This window comes from Dermochelys coriacea, chromosome 7 (genome assembly GCF_009764565.3).
Source record: "Dermochelys coriacea isolate rDerCor1 chromosome 7, rDerCor1.pri.v4, whole genome shotgun sequence".
Classification (NCBI taxonomy): Eukaryota; Metazoa; Chordata; order Testudines; family Dermochelyidae; genus Dermochelys; species Dermochelys coriacea.
In genome coordinates, this window is record NC_050074.1 from 43,682,582 (window position 1) to 43,698,228 (window position 15,647).

General features: G+C 43.2%; 1 protein-coding gene across 4 annotated transcripts in view; it reads right to left on the reverse strand.

The window, feature by feature from the left end:
• The window catches only part of STAB1 (stabilin 1), a 103,265-nt gene that overhangs the window by 20,113 nt on the left and 67,505 nt on the right, over positions 1 to 15,647 (reverse strand). For all 4 annotated transcript variants that reach the window (XM_038409579.2, XM_038409577.2, XM_043518235.1 and 1 more), the window contains 15 exons: positions 14,217 to 14,412; positions 13,793 to 13,888; positions 13,154 to 13,199; positions 11,493 to 11,572; positions 9,940 to 10,065; positions 9,298 to 9,371; positions 8,823 to 8,897; positions 7,382 to 7,501; positions 6,172 to 6,219; positions 5,951 to 6,034; positions 4,458 to 4,604; positions 3,818 to 3,955; positions 2,687 to 2,746; positions 2,399 to 2,575; positions 218 to 304 (listed from right to left, as the gene is read on the reverse strand). In XM_038409579.2, coding sequence (XP_038265507.1) covers positions 218 to 304; positions 2,399 to 2,575; positions 2,687 to 2,746; positions 3,818 to 3,955; positions 4,458 to 4,604; positions 5,951 to 6,034; positions 6,172 to 6,219; positions 7,382 to 7,501; positions 8,823 to 8,897; positions 9,298 to 9,371; positions 9,940 to 10,065; positions 11,493 to 11,572; positions 13,154 to 13,199; positions 13,793 to 13,888; positions 14,217 to 14,412 — 1,554 coding nt within the window. The remainder of the gene's footprint in view (positions 1 to 217; positions 305 to 2,398; positions 2,576 to 2,686; positions 2,747 to 3,817; positions 3,956 to 4,457; positions 4,605 to 5,950; positions 6,035 to 6,171; positions 6,220 to 7,381; positions 7,502 to 8,822; positions 8,898 to 9,297; positions 9,372 to 9,939; positions 10,066 to 11,492; positions 11,573 to 13,153; positions 13,200 to 13,792; positions 13,889 to 14,216; positions 14,413 to 15,647) is intronic.

Genomic DNA, 15,647 nt, shown 5'->3' on the forward strand with positions numbered 1-15,647 from the left:
TAGTGGCTAAGCCAGGTAAAGAGGTTTATAAGTGTGTTACTATCTCCCAGTCAGAAGAACTGATCCTTTAGCTCATAAAGTTGACACTCATGCTTTTAGATGAGGAGAACCCAAGTTCAGTTCTTGCAGGTGCCCCTTTCTGTAGGAGCAGTCACAACTCAACTGCTTCTATATATCGTTTCCACAAAAAATATAAAACCAAGACTCTGTTACTTACGACATTGCTCTTGCTGCAGCTGAACGAGATGGTTGATCCATGCATGGTCCTTACAGAAGCAATGTGTGGCAGGTTACCGGCTACAATCTGAAGACAGATAGAAGTAACAAACTGATTCCCTGCTGGAACTACTTAATCATCATCGGTTTGGATTTGAACCCTTCAGTGGTTAGTAAGCAGTTCACAAACCAACCCTCATTTCCTTCACTATTTTTTATCCTGAAGTATCTGGTCAAATAGCTCAGAGGAATAATTTTCACACTACTGGCCATTTGCAAACCTCACTTCGCCTATTTGTGTCATGCCTATTTATGACTCTGATGCCAAAGTCCCACAGTATTTGTTTCTGCTACCTGGCTGGATGACATTTTTAAAAACAGGAGAACTCTTTTTTTTTTTTTTTGGATGAATCCGTGCAGCTTTCAGGAGTCACAGGCATTTTCCTGAATGCCTGGAGCATGTCTAAATACTGGCCAATGAGGAACGAGGTCACTCATTGTGATGTACTGAATTCGGCAGCTTCTAAATGAAAATGTGTGTGAATACCCTAGTACAGGATCAGAGGGGTAGCCGTGTTAGTCTGGATCTGTAAAAGCGGCAAAGAGTCCTGTGGCACCTTATAGACATATTGGAGCATAAACTTTCGTGGGTGAATACCCACTTTGACGGATGCATGTAGTGGAAATATCCGGAGGCAGGTATAAATATGCAAGCAAAAATCAGGCTAGGAATAACAAGGTTAGTTCAATCGAGGCCCTCTTCTAGCAGTTGAGGTGTGAACACCAAGGGAGGAGAAACTGCTTTTGTAGCTGGCTAGCCATTCACAGTCTTTGTTTAATCCTGAGCTGATGGTGTCAAATTTGCAAATGAATGAAGCTCAGCAGTTTCTCTTTGAAGTCTGGTCCTGAAGTTTTTTTGCTGCAGATTGCCTACCTTTAAATCTGCTATTGTGTGTCCAGGGAGGTCGAAGTGTTCTCCTATAGGTTTTTGTATATTGCCGTTCCTAATATCTGATTTGTGTTTATTTATCCTTCTATGTAGGGACTGTGCAGTTTGGTCGATGTACAAAGCAGAGGGGCATTGCTGGAACATGATGGCGTATATCACATTGGTGGACGTGCAGGTGAATGAACCTGTGATGGTGTGACTGATCTGGTTAGGTCTGTGATGGTGTCACTGGTGTAGATATGTGAACAGAGTTGGCATCAAGGTTTGTTGCATGGATTGGTTCCTGAGTTAGAGTTACTATGGTGCGGTGTGTAGTTGCTGGTGAGAATATGCTTCAAGTTGGCAGGCTGTCTGTGGCCTGCCTCCCAAGGCCTGTGAAAGTGAGGGATTGTTGTCCAGGATGGGTTGTAGATCACTGATGATGCGTTGGAGAGGTTTTAGCTGAGGACTGTATGTGATGGCCAGTGGAGTTCTGTTGGTTTCTTTCTTGGGCTTGTCTTGCAGCAGGAGGCTTCTGGGTACACGTCTGGCTCTGTTGATCTATTTCCTTATTTCCTCGTGTGGGTATCATAGTTTTAGGAATGCTTGGTGAAGATCTTGCAAGTGTTGGTCTCTGTCTGAGGGGTTGGAACAAATGCAGTTGTACCTCAGCGCTTGTCTGTAAACAATGGATCATGTGGTGTGGATCATGTGGGCTGGAAACTGGAGGCATGAAGGTAGACATAGCAGTCTGTGGGTTTTCGGTATAGGGTGCTGTTAACGTGACCATCACTTATTTGCACCGTGGTGTCTAGGAAGTGGACCTCCCACGTAAATTGGTCCAGGCTGAGGTTGATGGTGGGGGGAAGCTGTTGAAATAGTGGTGGAATTCTTCCAGGGTTTCCTTCCAATGGGTCCAGATGATGAAGATGTCATCAATGTAACGTAGGTAGAGAAGGGGCATGAGTGGATAAGAGCGCTTTAACATCCCTGCCCCTTTTGCCACCCCCTTGGGCCACTACCGCTGCAGCAGCTGGAGTCCCGGGCCCTTTAAATCGCCGCTTGAGCCCCGGGCAGTGCGGGTGGGCTGACTGGGGGACGCTGACTCCCCCAACCCCGTCCCTCCTACCCAAGGCCCTGCCTCTTCCAGGGGGCAAAGCTGCCCCCCTCCCGTACCGGTAAGAGAGAAATTTTACTTTCACCCCGAGTACCTGGCTGATTTTAAAAGAAATTTAGGTGGCTTGAGCCTTTTACCTTCGTGTCCCTAATCATGTGCATTTTGAGATAGGCTGCCAGCTTGTCCCTGTGGTCTTTACTATACAACCACGTTTGCATCTTCTCAGGCAGGGCGTTAAACACAGCATCAGTAGGCCACAGCATGGTGAAGGGTCTGTGAGCAGAGTTGTTAACCAGAGTTAGCAGTTCTGCTTCCTGTACAGAGACATAAGACAACATGGAAACAATAAATACATACTGTGCCTGCACGAAGGAGCCACATAGCCCAGAACTAGAGAGTATTCCTAGAGAATTCAAACCATTTACCTGGAGTAGTTTGCTGTAGATTTTGTAGCCATATGATTCTGCCACCTCAGTGATGCTTTGCTAGAAAAATAATAAAAATTAAATAAAACCATTACAAAATGTGAGAGCTTGTTTCACTTACTAGAGTTCCTAATAAATTAGAAAATTCAGTCAATTCTCAGAGCCAAGAGTGTGTATTTGCTGACTCTGAGGACTGCTATGACAGGCTGATTAATCAAGGTGGCTGTTAATTTCTGCTCTGGAGTAGTGATTTAATATAGGTAAATAGCAGTGGGTCTGAGTAACTCATTCTACGCATTTGAGCAGACACTGGAACAGGTCAATATTAACTCCCATAATTCTAGATGAGATTCTCTCTTAGTTCCTAAGAGAATTTCTGCATTTCTAAAGTAATTGTCCGGGCATTACCGTACACAGGGTGCCATGTCTGAACATTATATGGCCCAGAACGCCATGGGTTATCAGAGTGATACATAAAGAGTGTTCCCCCAGCACGATAGCAAACACTAAATGCAGATCCCTGAGTTAGCCGATGGGCAAAACTGACTGAATCATCCCTGTGTAACTCCATTAACTTCAGTGGCGTTACACTAGGCATGAATTTGGCACCATGTGTGTTAGGATTTGCTAACAAAGGGGCTGCTCTGCCAACCAATGGCAACATGACTTTTTAACTGCTCCTCTCTGACATACAGAGCTGGATGTTTAAAAGCTGCAATGAAGGGCATTAAAGCCCAGTGAAGACCGTCCCAAGTATGCAAGAGAGACTTTAGTTAACCTGCTTTGAGTCATACGGTGTGATCTTTATCCAGTGACGCAAAAGGCAATCTGGGCACACCTTTACCTGTCAGGTTTGTCCTATCACAGGCCTGAATGGATAGATCCTAGCTTCCTCACCCCCCACTACACACATCCTCATGCACCATAAGCACAGCTAGCTCCACAATTTAACCTCTTTATGCTTAAACCACCCCATGTACTACAGATAAATGGAATTCCTAGAGTACAGTAACCTGTGCCTAAGAAATATATAGAAGTGTTACTCATTCACTATATTAGCATTCATTCTGGGGTTGGAGGAAACTCTCAGGGTGATGATCACTCATTAAAATGGTATTGTTTCAGACATACCTGTGCTAGGTGGGAAGAAATGTTCAGACTCTGCAAATCAGCAGGGATTAAAATCTTGTCAATGATATGGATCACCCCATTCTTGCCAACAATGTCACTGGTGATGATCATTGCCTCCTCATTTAGATGCACACTATTCTGCAGAAGAAGGGACAATACAATGAATGCAGATTTCCAGTGAGATGTGACCTCCCCCTTTAGACCACGCTGTAACTCACCTGCAGAACACTTTGGGATCCTTCTAGATGAAAGGTGCTAGCTCACAGGTATTTTTAGTGAAAGTCGTGGACAGGTCATGGGCAATAAACAAAAATTCACAGCTTGTGACCTGTCCATGACTTTCACTAAAAACACCTGTGGTTAAATCTTGGGGTGGGGTTGGCGGGAGAACCGGGGGCCACCGCTGCCTGGAGCCATGGACCTCAGCTGCTCCTGAACTGCTGCTGGGGGCCACCAGAGCAGCGGCTGGTGTGGTTGTCCCCGAGGCCGCTCCAGCAGCAGCTGATGTGACCGTCCCAGGGCCTACCTGAGCAGCTGGTTTCAGAGTCAGCCACATTGGCCCCCTGTAGAAGTCACAGAGGTCATGGAAAGTCATGGAATCCGTGACAGACACGGAGCCCTAATCATGACTGACAACTACCTCTTTCACCACAATCCTTATTTTGTGTCCTGACAAAGCCGTGATGGACTCATGCGTCTCCAGTTCGCTGGCCAGCAGTTTCCGACAACTCACTATGTGATAGCGAAGCAAATCTTTGATGAGGCTTTTGTTCTTCCATTCACTGAACTAAAGGGAGGAAATTGGTATACGATAGACTATCATGTCAGGACATTTCTGGAAGTGATTAATTTAGCCAATGACTAAAATGACGGGGAATATTATGAGTTTTTTGCTCTACCAACTCTTAACTATCATTCCTTGCTGAAAGCCAATTCCCAATCCAATACACGTAAAATGGATCACAGGTAGGTGAATTATGGCGTTGTATTCCAAAGAGGCTCCAAGTCACTTCAGATGATGGGAGTAAGAGCAAAGTTCAAGTTACTGGCTCAAGGAGAAAAAGTAACCTTGGCCTCAAACTGTCAACATCCAGGTTGGCCACATTCTGAAGGGGCGGGGGCGGGGGCAAACCAAAACCTCAGGCTTACTTTGGGGAGATCCAGGTCTGGATTTTGCACAGGTCCCTTTCCCCGTAATGGACTAGAACAACCCCCCATGTCTGAACATCCCTGACCTTTGAGACCATTTGTTTCTGAGCTTTGAGGCTTGTGGACAGGGCCCCATGTCCACACCACTGCAGTGCAGCAGAATGCAAATTAAACAGAAACAAAACCAAAACCAACCCAACAAAAAACCAACAGAGAGGTTTATTGAAAGAAGTATGAAAACAAACAATACCATGGGATATTAAATTTCATTTATTTTCCTTTGCCCCAAAATTTGTGCAGGTCTGGAGATATTTGTATTAACAGTGCAGAACTGCACAGTACCAGTTGTCAGGAGCTGTGGTGAAGCTGGAGGTTTTGACTGTCCTTGTTACGTTTCAGAATTAACACTCCCTTGGACTCAAAAGGGGATGCAGTTCACCCCCCTCAGAGCTATCGCTCCATGCTGTCTGCAGATTCAAGTAGACATCAGTGTCTCTGTTTATACACAGCTCACGTTTTTAAAGGTTTTCTTGGTAACCACAAAAGTTAGACAGTTAATTAATTTTCCAATGAAATCTTATATTCTGAAACACAAAAATGAAGTAAGGGGTGGATTCCTCTACCCCAGAATTGGGGTCATGTGTAGTTCTAAAGCTAATGGTATTGTGATGCCAGAACAGGAGAGAATCCAGCCTGTCTGGCAAGATGGTTAGTGCACCTCCTAGTGGAGGGTTCTGTTATAGCAGAGGCCACATTACAAGTATGCTATTGGCTTGAATAGGAGCAGAGACTGAGGAAGAACTCAATGAGCACCTCAGGATTTGAATACAGTTAAAAACTTGGGGTGCTTTTGACCTCGAGTCAATTAAATTAATCTAAGGAAACAGAACTTTGTCTGAGAGGAAATCATCACTGCCTGACCACACCAAATAACTGACAAAGCTAGGGAATCAGAAAAGGGGACCGAAAGGAGGAGCTGCTTACCATTGTACTGTTTTGTATTGAATCTGCATGTGGAACAAAGATGGTGAAAGGCCCCTCCCCACTTAACTCCTTGATTTTGAAGGCCTAAAGCACACAGCGAGCACCCGGAACAAAAAACAAAGCAAAACAGAAACCAAACACAATTCTCATTAATCGGAGCTTTTCAAGAAAACACCTGGCAATTTTATACTTTTAGACAATAATTACTGTTTGTCACCAACCAGTAACTGCTTAAAGAACTCGGATGCTGCTTCGCTTCTCAGGAGCTCCTAAAATAAATCAGAACAGTGAATGTTAATGGCGAGTCTCTATTTAAATCTCTTGGGGTTTGATGCAAAGAAAACCTTTCCCATCAGCTCACTAAACTGACCTTGCCATTGACCTCCAGGGTGCTCTCCCTACCCCATAGAGACTCAGGTCCTTTGACTACACTAAGCTTGTTCTCCTAGTATTTCCCACCCTTGCTACAGCCAGGATTTTGAGAAGGGTTAGACAACACAGGGGTTAAAATGCTGGTAGACAACCTGCACTGGGACATACCCGCTGCTACCACCTATCCATGGGGTGGGAAATTTTAGGGGAAAAGCCTAATATAGACACCCCCTTCATAGGAGTTAACTCAGGGGTTTTACCTGGCCTAGCATTTGGGCCACGTCTTTTCTTTCAGAATTGTCCATTGAGCAACCACACACATCCACTCTGCGTTAGCCTGTTTGTGCCAACAGCATGGACATCTCCAGCTACAGCCAGCAAGAGACACAAAAGACTCGAGCAGAGCACATTGTCCCTTGTCATAACAACTGTAATTAATATTAGGAGTTAACATGGTACACGTGTAAAGAGCTCTTTCCCCGTAGATCTACTATAGGCACCACTGTTGAAATGGAGAGGTTCAGTGACTTGCCCAAAGTCACACAATGAGTTGGGGCAGAGCTGGGAACAGAACCCAGGCCTCCCTGACATCCACTCTGGTGACATGCTCCTTGACTACCTTGAGCCCCTGCCTTTTGAACTAGTTATCCTCTCCCAGTTCCACCAGCCCGAAGAACCAGATGTCACTGCTGAAAAACACTCTTTTTATTTGTCCTCTGAACACACTGGTGCTGGAAGTCACACCCATCATGGAACCCCAAGTGCCGCTTTCACAGGGGCACTTTTCAGAGTGCAGCTGCATTTTACTGCTGTCTTCCTGGGAACGGTTCCTCTTGTTTCAGCTTTCTCCTGGTTAGTAGGGATGCCTGGCCAGGATTAAATGTATTTCTAACCTTCTGGGTCTTTCATACGTTTCCCTCAGCTGAATTTCCAAATATTTCCAGGTCACAAGAGTTCAGTATCCTGCTTATTTCCTGGTGTGCTGCTTCAGAAAAGGAAGTAGTTCACCCAGACTAGTGCCCGTTCAAACACAATCCTAGCTGAATGCACTTTACCTACCTGATACACATTGCCTCTGCAAGTGAACCCATCTCCAACATGGCCCCAACCACAGGAGCAGTTTCGAGTCCCAGGTCCAGTGTACTTGCAGAAACCAAATCTACTACAGCCTCCATTATTCTGGCAGGAAAAATAAGATCATCCCAATTAGTCACACAGCTAGTGGTCTGAAGGTTTATTTACCAGTTAGCAGTGGAACACCCACTCTTCATGCCTGTTCCTGACTTAAGGTAACCTCTGACATTGGGTTTTGCCCCCTAGCGCCATGCACTCCTGTTGAAACTCAATATTTTATTAGTCTTTTTTCCTCAAGTTTTTGTCCACCCCACTGGCACAGATAACTACACCAGACCAAACAGAGGAAAAGCCATTCAAATAAGACAGCTCTGAAGAATTTAGTGATGAAGAAAAATAATGGTTTACAGTGGCTTTTTTAGCTGAAGTAAAGTAATGAAATAGCATAGCAGGTATTTGTTTTAAGATTTCTACATGGGGCAGCTTAGCCATCTAAGAACTAGACTTGGAAGGCCTAGATTGCATGAAAAAGCAGTTCTGCTCAGTTCAGCTCTTCTGCTTTCTGAGGTAGATATATGGAGTACCAGAGAGACAAGGTGGCGGAGGTAATATGGAGTACCATACACTTAACTGTGGGGTTATGTGAGACGAGTCTTCTTTCCCAGCCTGCTCTAAAAGCTCAGTCCACATGTTATGTGGAGCCTAAACTCTCCCCTCCCTTGGGTTTGGTTTTATTAAAAAAGAAATTAAAAATAAGTTCAAATGAAAGTTTCTCCTGAGGTTTGGCAGCTCCTAGGATTTCTCTCTCAGGACTGCTCAGCCCACACACTTGATCACGTCTCCCCAGTGCCTCTCTGACTTTCCTTATATGTGGCTGGGTTAATGAGCCATCTGCACTGGTAATTCAACAAAAGCTCATTTAACACTCTCCCAGCAGAATCAACACCTGGGTGGAGTGTGTCAGACAAAAAATGCCAGCCTAGTATAGAGGATTAGAGCAGAACTAGTTGAACATGAAAGATGCAAGTTTCTCCACCAATAGGTCTCAAATCTGATACAGAGTTCCATCTCCAGGAGCGAGAGGGGAGCTTGCTCTCTCTGTTGAGGCTGCCAATAAGAGTGCTGGTTTCATGCAAGTTGCGATGCTGTTTGTTTTTCTCTGGACCATGGAAACTTACATGCACTAGAAATTGGATCAACATTAGCAATCCATTCCAGTGGCCAAGCAGCTTCTCTAGTAGAAAGGAAGCAATGAATCAGAGAAGTGCAGTAGGGCATTAGTTGCATATTAAATGCATAACATGACAAGTTAGCTCATTCTGAACTGCTGCATAACTTTGAATAACTCTGCCTATGAATGGTTTGCATGAAGGAAAGCTTAAGGGTTTAGTCCTTTGACAGTAGTAAGAGGAAAATGCAGACAAACCTCACTGCAAAGATTGATGGGGACACATTGTTTCACGCCATCTCCACTGTAGCCAGGAAGACAGTTACAAGCAACCTGTGAAAGGAAAAACAAAGCTATTTTGTAGAGTTAAAAACAATAATGAAAATGTACAAGTACTCAAGCAGGACAAAGCGGTGAGAAGAGAGAGAGCATATTTCACATAATAGTTTGAGGGCGCACTCTGTTCATTCATTAATAACCAGGTCGTGATTATTACGAAATCACCTAAGAAAATTCCCCAGCCTTTGGCCAACAGACTTTATATAGGCCAATATGCAATTAGCAGCTCTCAGACAGGGAATCCCCTCTAGTTATCAGTTAGTTAAGAGTAGATCCTTCTATATGAAAGGGAAGAAATGCAAAATTTTAGTAAAAAAGATTCACAAGGGAAAGATTACCAATAACCCCAAAGGAAAATGACATATGAACTCATCTGAGAAAAGGATTTGCTTACCAGATTTGGGCCTGTTTTAGTGCACTCTGCATAGGTGTGGCAATTCCCATTGCGCTCTAGACAGCCATCAATTTCTGCATCAAGAGAGTAGATCCATGTTAACACAGAAGAAACCCAAAGTGGGAGGTGACCAGTGAGTGAAAAACATGACAGAGGAATAGAAACAGAGCTCTCTCCAGCTGGAGATACAGCCGCACAGAGGCAATTCATCACACCAGGAACCATGAGAGTTTAGTGATGGGGAAACCACAAAGTTCCATTCATCACATCCTCTTGATCTTGAAAATGTGGTTTAGAGCATATGGTGGGGAACAAGGAACTCCTGAGTTCTAATCCAAGGTCTGACCTCGACTTGCCACATGGCTTGTCTATGTGTCTCAGTCTCCCTGACTCTAAAATAGAGCAATAATCCTTACAAGTCTGTAAAGTGATATCAAGTTGTGCAGTGACATAAGTGCTGACTAGCAGCATTAACACTTCTCCAGTTGTAACTCTAGACTTGCTTTTATAACTTTCTCACAAGTTGCGATGTTCCTAAAGATATGTGGACCTTTGGCATTAGGGTCTGGCTCACCATATCAGCAAGATTTCACCTCCCTGCAAAGTATTGTTGTCAAAACATGGATCAGAGCATTCACTCACCCTGGCACAGAGTCCCATCTCCAGCATAGCCTTCCTTACAAGTACAAGTATTCTCTCCAGCAGAGACATTAGTACACGTTGCATATATGGAGCAACCGCCATTATCAATCACACATGGATTTATTTCTGTGACCAAAAACAACAAAGGAAAAGATTTAGGGGGATACATATGGAGTATGGTATATCCAAGCCCAGTGGATGACATCACAAAGATGGTGTTTTGCAAGTAATTAACTTCATGCTATTTTCCTCAGGCTCAGAGAAAGAAGATATTGCTTCTAAGAGCTGAAGCTCTATTTCTGGGCTTTAAAGTGTCTCTTATTTCCAGAAAGACTTTGTTTTAACAAAAATTATTAAACCATTTTCAATCAAAGATTGTTTTTGATGCAGGTAGAGTTCCTTTATAGATACAGATGACTAATAAAGATGCTACTGAGGCTGATGCTGAAGATGAGCTATCAAATTAATCGGTATAAGAATTTGATTAGCTACAACCGACTGCTCTGAAGTACTTTCTGTGTGAATAGCTACAAACTATGCCAGAAAAAAAGCAGCATGCCTCATTAAAATAAAGCTTTTTGGTCTGTGCAGCGACTCTGGTGAGATCAATACCAAAGGCGAGCTATAACATTTACCGGCACTATAACTTGATTAGCTTGGAATTTATTGCTTAAAGTGCCTAGTCTTTGCATAATTAAAAATTGTCAGAAAAAGCAATGTGATTCTGTTAGAACATTCAGAGTAGCAGCCGTGTTAGTCGGTATTCGCAAAAAGAAAAGGAGTACTTGTGGCACCTTAGAGACTAACAAATTTATTTGAGCATAAGCTTTCGTGAGAGCTGTAGCTCACGAAAGCTTATGCTCAAATAAATTTGTTAGTCTCTAAGGTGCCACAAGTACTCCTTTTCTTGTTAGAACATTATACTTTAAATCTTTTTGTTTTTTATATCTAGCAGATTTCAATCTCATGGTGTCTTGAGTTGGGTTTGTTTTTTTGGAGAGGGTGGCAGGGGTGGGGAAGGGGGGGAGAAGGTTAATAAATGTGTTTGTCCTAGAGAGATTTGTTTCAATAGTATTTATTGAGCAAGGCTGCATTTTCATAAAATGGTCAAATAATAGACTAAAATTCTAGACAATCTATGAAGGTACATTCTATGGACCTGATCCATCACTGCAATCTGTTGAGTGTCTGGAACTATTTGGAACTATTCTAGAAATAATTCAGCCAATTCACATGCCATTCCCTTTATCCACTTGAGCAACAGGAACAGTTCCCTCTCTGGTCTAGACACATCAAAAGGGTTGCATTAAGGTCCCATCCATGAAACCCTCCGTACAGAAGTCAATAGGAGGTTCTGCACTTTGGGGCAACAGGGTTTTTGTGATCCTGCCCTGGGTAACGTCTTAGCATGCATTCAACCTTGCAATGCTTTCACAGACTAAAACCAGAATCTTACAGCTATGAAAGCAAGAAACCTTGTGTGATTGCTCATTTGTGTAGCCAGTGCTGGCACTCGAGCACACTTGGAAACACGGCATGTATGTTGGAAATACCTGAGCAATATGTTCCATTCCCAGTGTATCCAGCAGAGCAGGAGCAAGTAGGCAGGGAATCTATAGAGCCATTAATGCAACTGAAATGAGCAAAGAAGAGAATGAACAATGACATTCTTGCCTTAATCTTATACCTGGTGATAGACTTCAACATTACAGAATGCTAAATATAGCTACTATGGCAGCTAGATACTATGATAAGAGGCGGGTTGGATATAATATGAGAAACAAAATCAAGCAGTTAAGTTTTTCTTTACAATGCCAAAAACTGATCTAAATACTTCATGCACAGTGTAACAGCTGCAAGGGACAGTTATCAAGAAGAGAGCACTATGCTTAGTGCATGAAGCACACTGGGATTGTGAACACCATTCTGTACATCTGTAGATGCTGGGGCTGCATTAAAGAAGGTTGCCCTATTTCATTACAGTACTTCAGAGATAGAATGAAAATATAAGGGACTGAATAGCTCAGCTGACTGGCAATAGGCTATGGAGCCCTTTCTCTCTAAGTCACTGTTTTTAACTTGGCCCAGGTCAGGAGGGATGGAAGGTCATTACTATCAGACGTCTTTCTGGTGCATATGTGAAGTAAGTTGGCTTTAGCCCTGTTCCTAGCAAGCCAGTGAGTCTCCATCTCAAAAACACTGCTCTACTAATGACAGGTTTCAGAGTAGCAGCCATGTTAGTCTGTATTCGCAAAAAGAAAAGGAGTACTTGTGGCACCTTAGAGACTAACAAATTTATTTGAGCATAAGCTTTCGTGAGCATCCGATGAAGTGAGCTGCAGTTCACGAAAGCTTATGCTCAAATAAATTTATTAGTCTCTAAGGTGCCACAAGTCCTCCTTTTCTTACTGCTCTACTAGCCACTGCTTATCCTTACTGTCAGCAATATCAGCAGAGAGGCCAAGGACTGACCGAGCATGGAGACTGGGAGACCGTTTTACTCCTAGAGGTGGCCCCTCCAGGTCACTATAGAGGCTCCTTAATGGGACAGTGGGTTGCCAGTGAGGGAAGCTGGCATTGCTGCTGTCTTACCTGGGCCTGTTCAGTCTAGTACCTGTCACCTGTACTTAAAGGTTCACTGAATACATACAACGCCCCCATTCCTCAACCCTAAAGCATCTTCTAGTTAATACTGTTAAGTCTACTTAATGTTAGCACCGATTGCCACATTTTAAAATTGTGTACGTCTTCCAGTAACCAGCCAGACCCTGCTCAGAGCGCAGCAGAGTGCCAGCATTTTTCGATTCTTAATTTCAACCCGCCTGCTTGTCTCATTTCTAGAAGGGGGACGTAATTTGAAATTAATGTGCCTTCAAATGAAGCATGATTCAGTTTAGGCACAGTCTGCCTTCAGTCTCCACACCACAGATTGTGCTTGGGAAGGGTTTGTACACACACACACACACACACACACACACACACACACACACACACACACACACACACACACTCATTCCTCCAGAGAAAGAATAGGGGCTTTAAACGCAAGATGAGTTCAAAGGATGGAATAAATAATTATGCAGGTATATTAATTAATATATAGTGTTCAGTTCCCCACACCAACCTTCCATGTTTTCACAAACACAAAGTCAAGTCCATGTAAAACAGCCACAAACACACTGTTTTATGTCCTTGGCACCAAGGTTGTACTTACTTGGCCATCAGGTGGCAAGAGTTATTACACAAATCAATCCCAATTCCTGCAAGAGAAAACATGAACACAGCTTCACTTTCCAGTCTACTAACAGCTCCACCATTTCAGCTGTCTAGGATAAAAAACTTAAAATGGACTCAGTGTTCGGTCAGATGTACTGACTGGACACCAAAAGTCAAGTTACTGTGGGGTGGAGAGAGATGTCGGGTCATTAACCCATGCCAGCCCCTGCTCCGCTGGGGCTGCCTCCTAGCAGGCAGGCTCCTTGTCAAGCTGCAGCAGCTCCCATCCCAGCCCCAGAGCAGAGGGAGCCCAACTGAAGGGTGGGGATTGAGGTGGAGACAGTCCATGAAGCAACAGGGGGAAGGGGGATAGGAGCGAGTGATGGGGTCGAGGCCTTGGGTGAAGAGGTGAAGTAGGGGCCGGGTGTCAGGGGTCCCATTTCCAGCAATTAGAAAGGGGGCATCCCTATCATCATATGGTGCCAAAGGGGGGAAGAAAAATCAATCAAAAACTACCAAGCAGGGTCACTGAAATATTTAGCTGTATCACAAACTAACAAAAGCAAGACATGCTCAGCCGTCACCCGGCCTCTGTGAAAAGAATCTTACACTGCACGTGCCTCCCTCAGGCACTTACTTCTTTCACAGGTGATGCCCTCCCAACCTTGGAAACATTCGCAGCTCCCATCTCCGTGCAACCCATCATTACAGATTCCATTTCTGCAAGTACACACTGTGGAGAAACACCATGCCATTGTCAAACCAGCTAGCTCTAATGAGCAAAGAGAAGTCTGGTACTTTGTAAATCAATACATTGCTACATGTGAGAGATGAAGTTTTAGTTTCTTTAAGAAAAATATTAAGGGAACGTCAGTGCTTGTGTGAGCAGTGCCAGATTAAAAGGCCTGGGAATGAAAGTTCTCTAGTACTGTATCCAGAACACAGATACAGTTCAGGCAGTGGCAATGCAAGTGTCCCACAAACTGCCCTACAAAACATGGAGGAGCTCATTATTCTCTGTGTGAGTTCAATGGCAGTTTCAATAGCAACTGTGAATTCACCTGATTTACAACCCACTCCGTATCTGCCCACTTCACACATCTCACAGGCTGTGCCGTGGAAGCCTTCATGACAGCGACACTCCCCGCTGCCAGTAATGCCGTCCTGGCACACTCCGTTCCCAGAACACGAGCTGCCTGGCTTTCCTGGGCACATCTCACACATATGTCCAAAGTAACCTGGACAGCAGATAGAGACCTTTGAGAAAGGACACAATAGACTGGAGTAAGGTATCTCAAAGGATAGAAAATGCTACATTATTGAAATCATCCCTCTTTGGCCCACGTATAGTATTTACGTAGTACTATATTCATTTTATCATTTGATAATTACTGATTATGATGACATACTAGCAGCAAATATACTGTTAGACTTGTCTTATATGTCCACGTTAATTGACAGTAGCTGCTAAGTTTATTAAATTAAGACTGTGGTGAGTTGAAAATAGCATATCTGTTAACCCTGCCTTGACACAAAAATAAATCAATTTAGTTTTTATGTTCTGAAATTCCATTTCAACACCTTTCATTTGGGTCTACAGGAAGCACTACAGCAGAGGTAGGCAACCTATGGCATGTGTGCCAACGGTGGCACGCAAGCTGATTTTCAGTGGCACTCACGCTGCCTGGGTCCTGGCCTCCGGTCCAGGGGGTTCTGCATTTTAATTTAATTTTAAATGAAGTTTCTTAAACATTTTAAAAACCTTATTTACTTTACACGCAACAATGGTTTAGTTATATATTATAGACTTATAGAAAGAGATCTTCTAGAAATGTTAAAATGTATTACTGGCACGCAAAACCTTAAATTAGATTGAATAAATAAAGACTCGGCACACCACTTCTGAAAGGTTGCCGACCCCTGCACTACAGGCAAGAAAATCGAGAGAGATTCTCTAGATACTATTTAGCAATGTGATATTAAAAGGAATTATATAAATAAAAATAAAATATACCCTCTATATAAGAATGTGAGTATATTACCTATAATACAAATGTACAGTAAGCACACAAAATAACTAGACATTCCATTTATTATAAAGAGGGGGTAAGAATTGTGGAATTTAAAAACCAGATTATAAAAAAGATGGGTGCTACTGAACAGCTTGTACTAGTTTCAAAATTTGGTTATAATGGCATAAAACTAAAGAAATTATTTCAATTACTGTAACTGAGATCAGAATTTGGCATTTTATGAGGCTGACAAATTAAAACAAGGGAGAACAAATTTAAGACCAGCAAACACAGCGCTGCTGGAGGTTAGAAAAATGTTTTCAGAGAGAATTAGTAATAACAGAGTAGAATGGAAGAAAAAATTTATACAAAATCAAAACTATACTGTCACTCAGAAGAAAACACTCTGTGCTGGACATATATTGAAAGGTGCATAGACCTTATTGGCGTATGGACATTTTCCAGTTTAAAGAAAAGGAG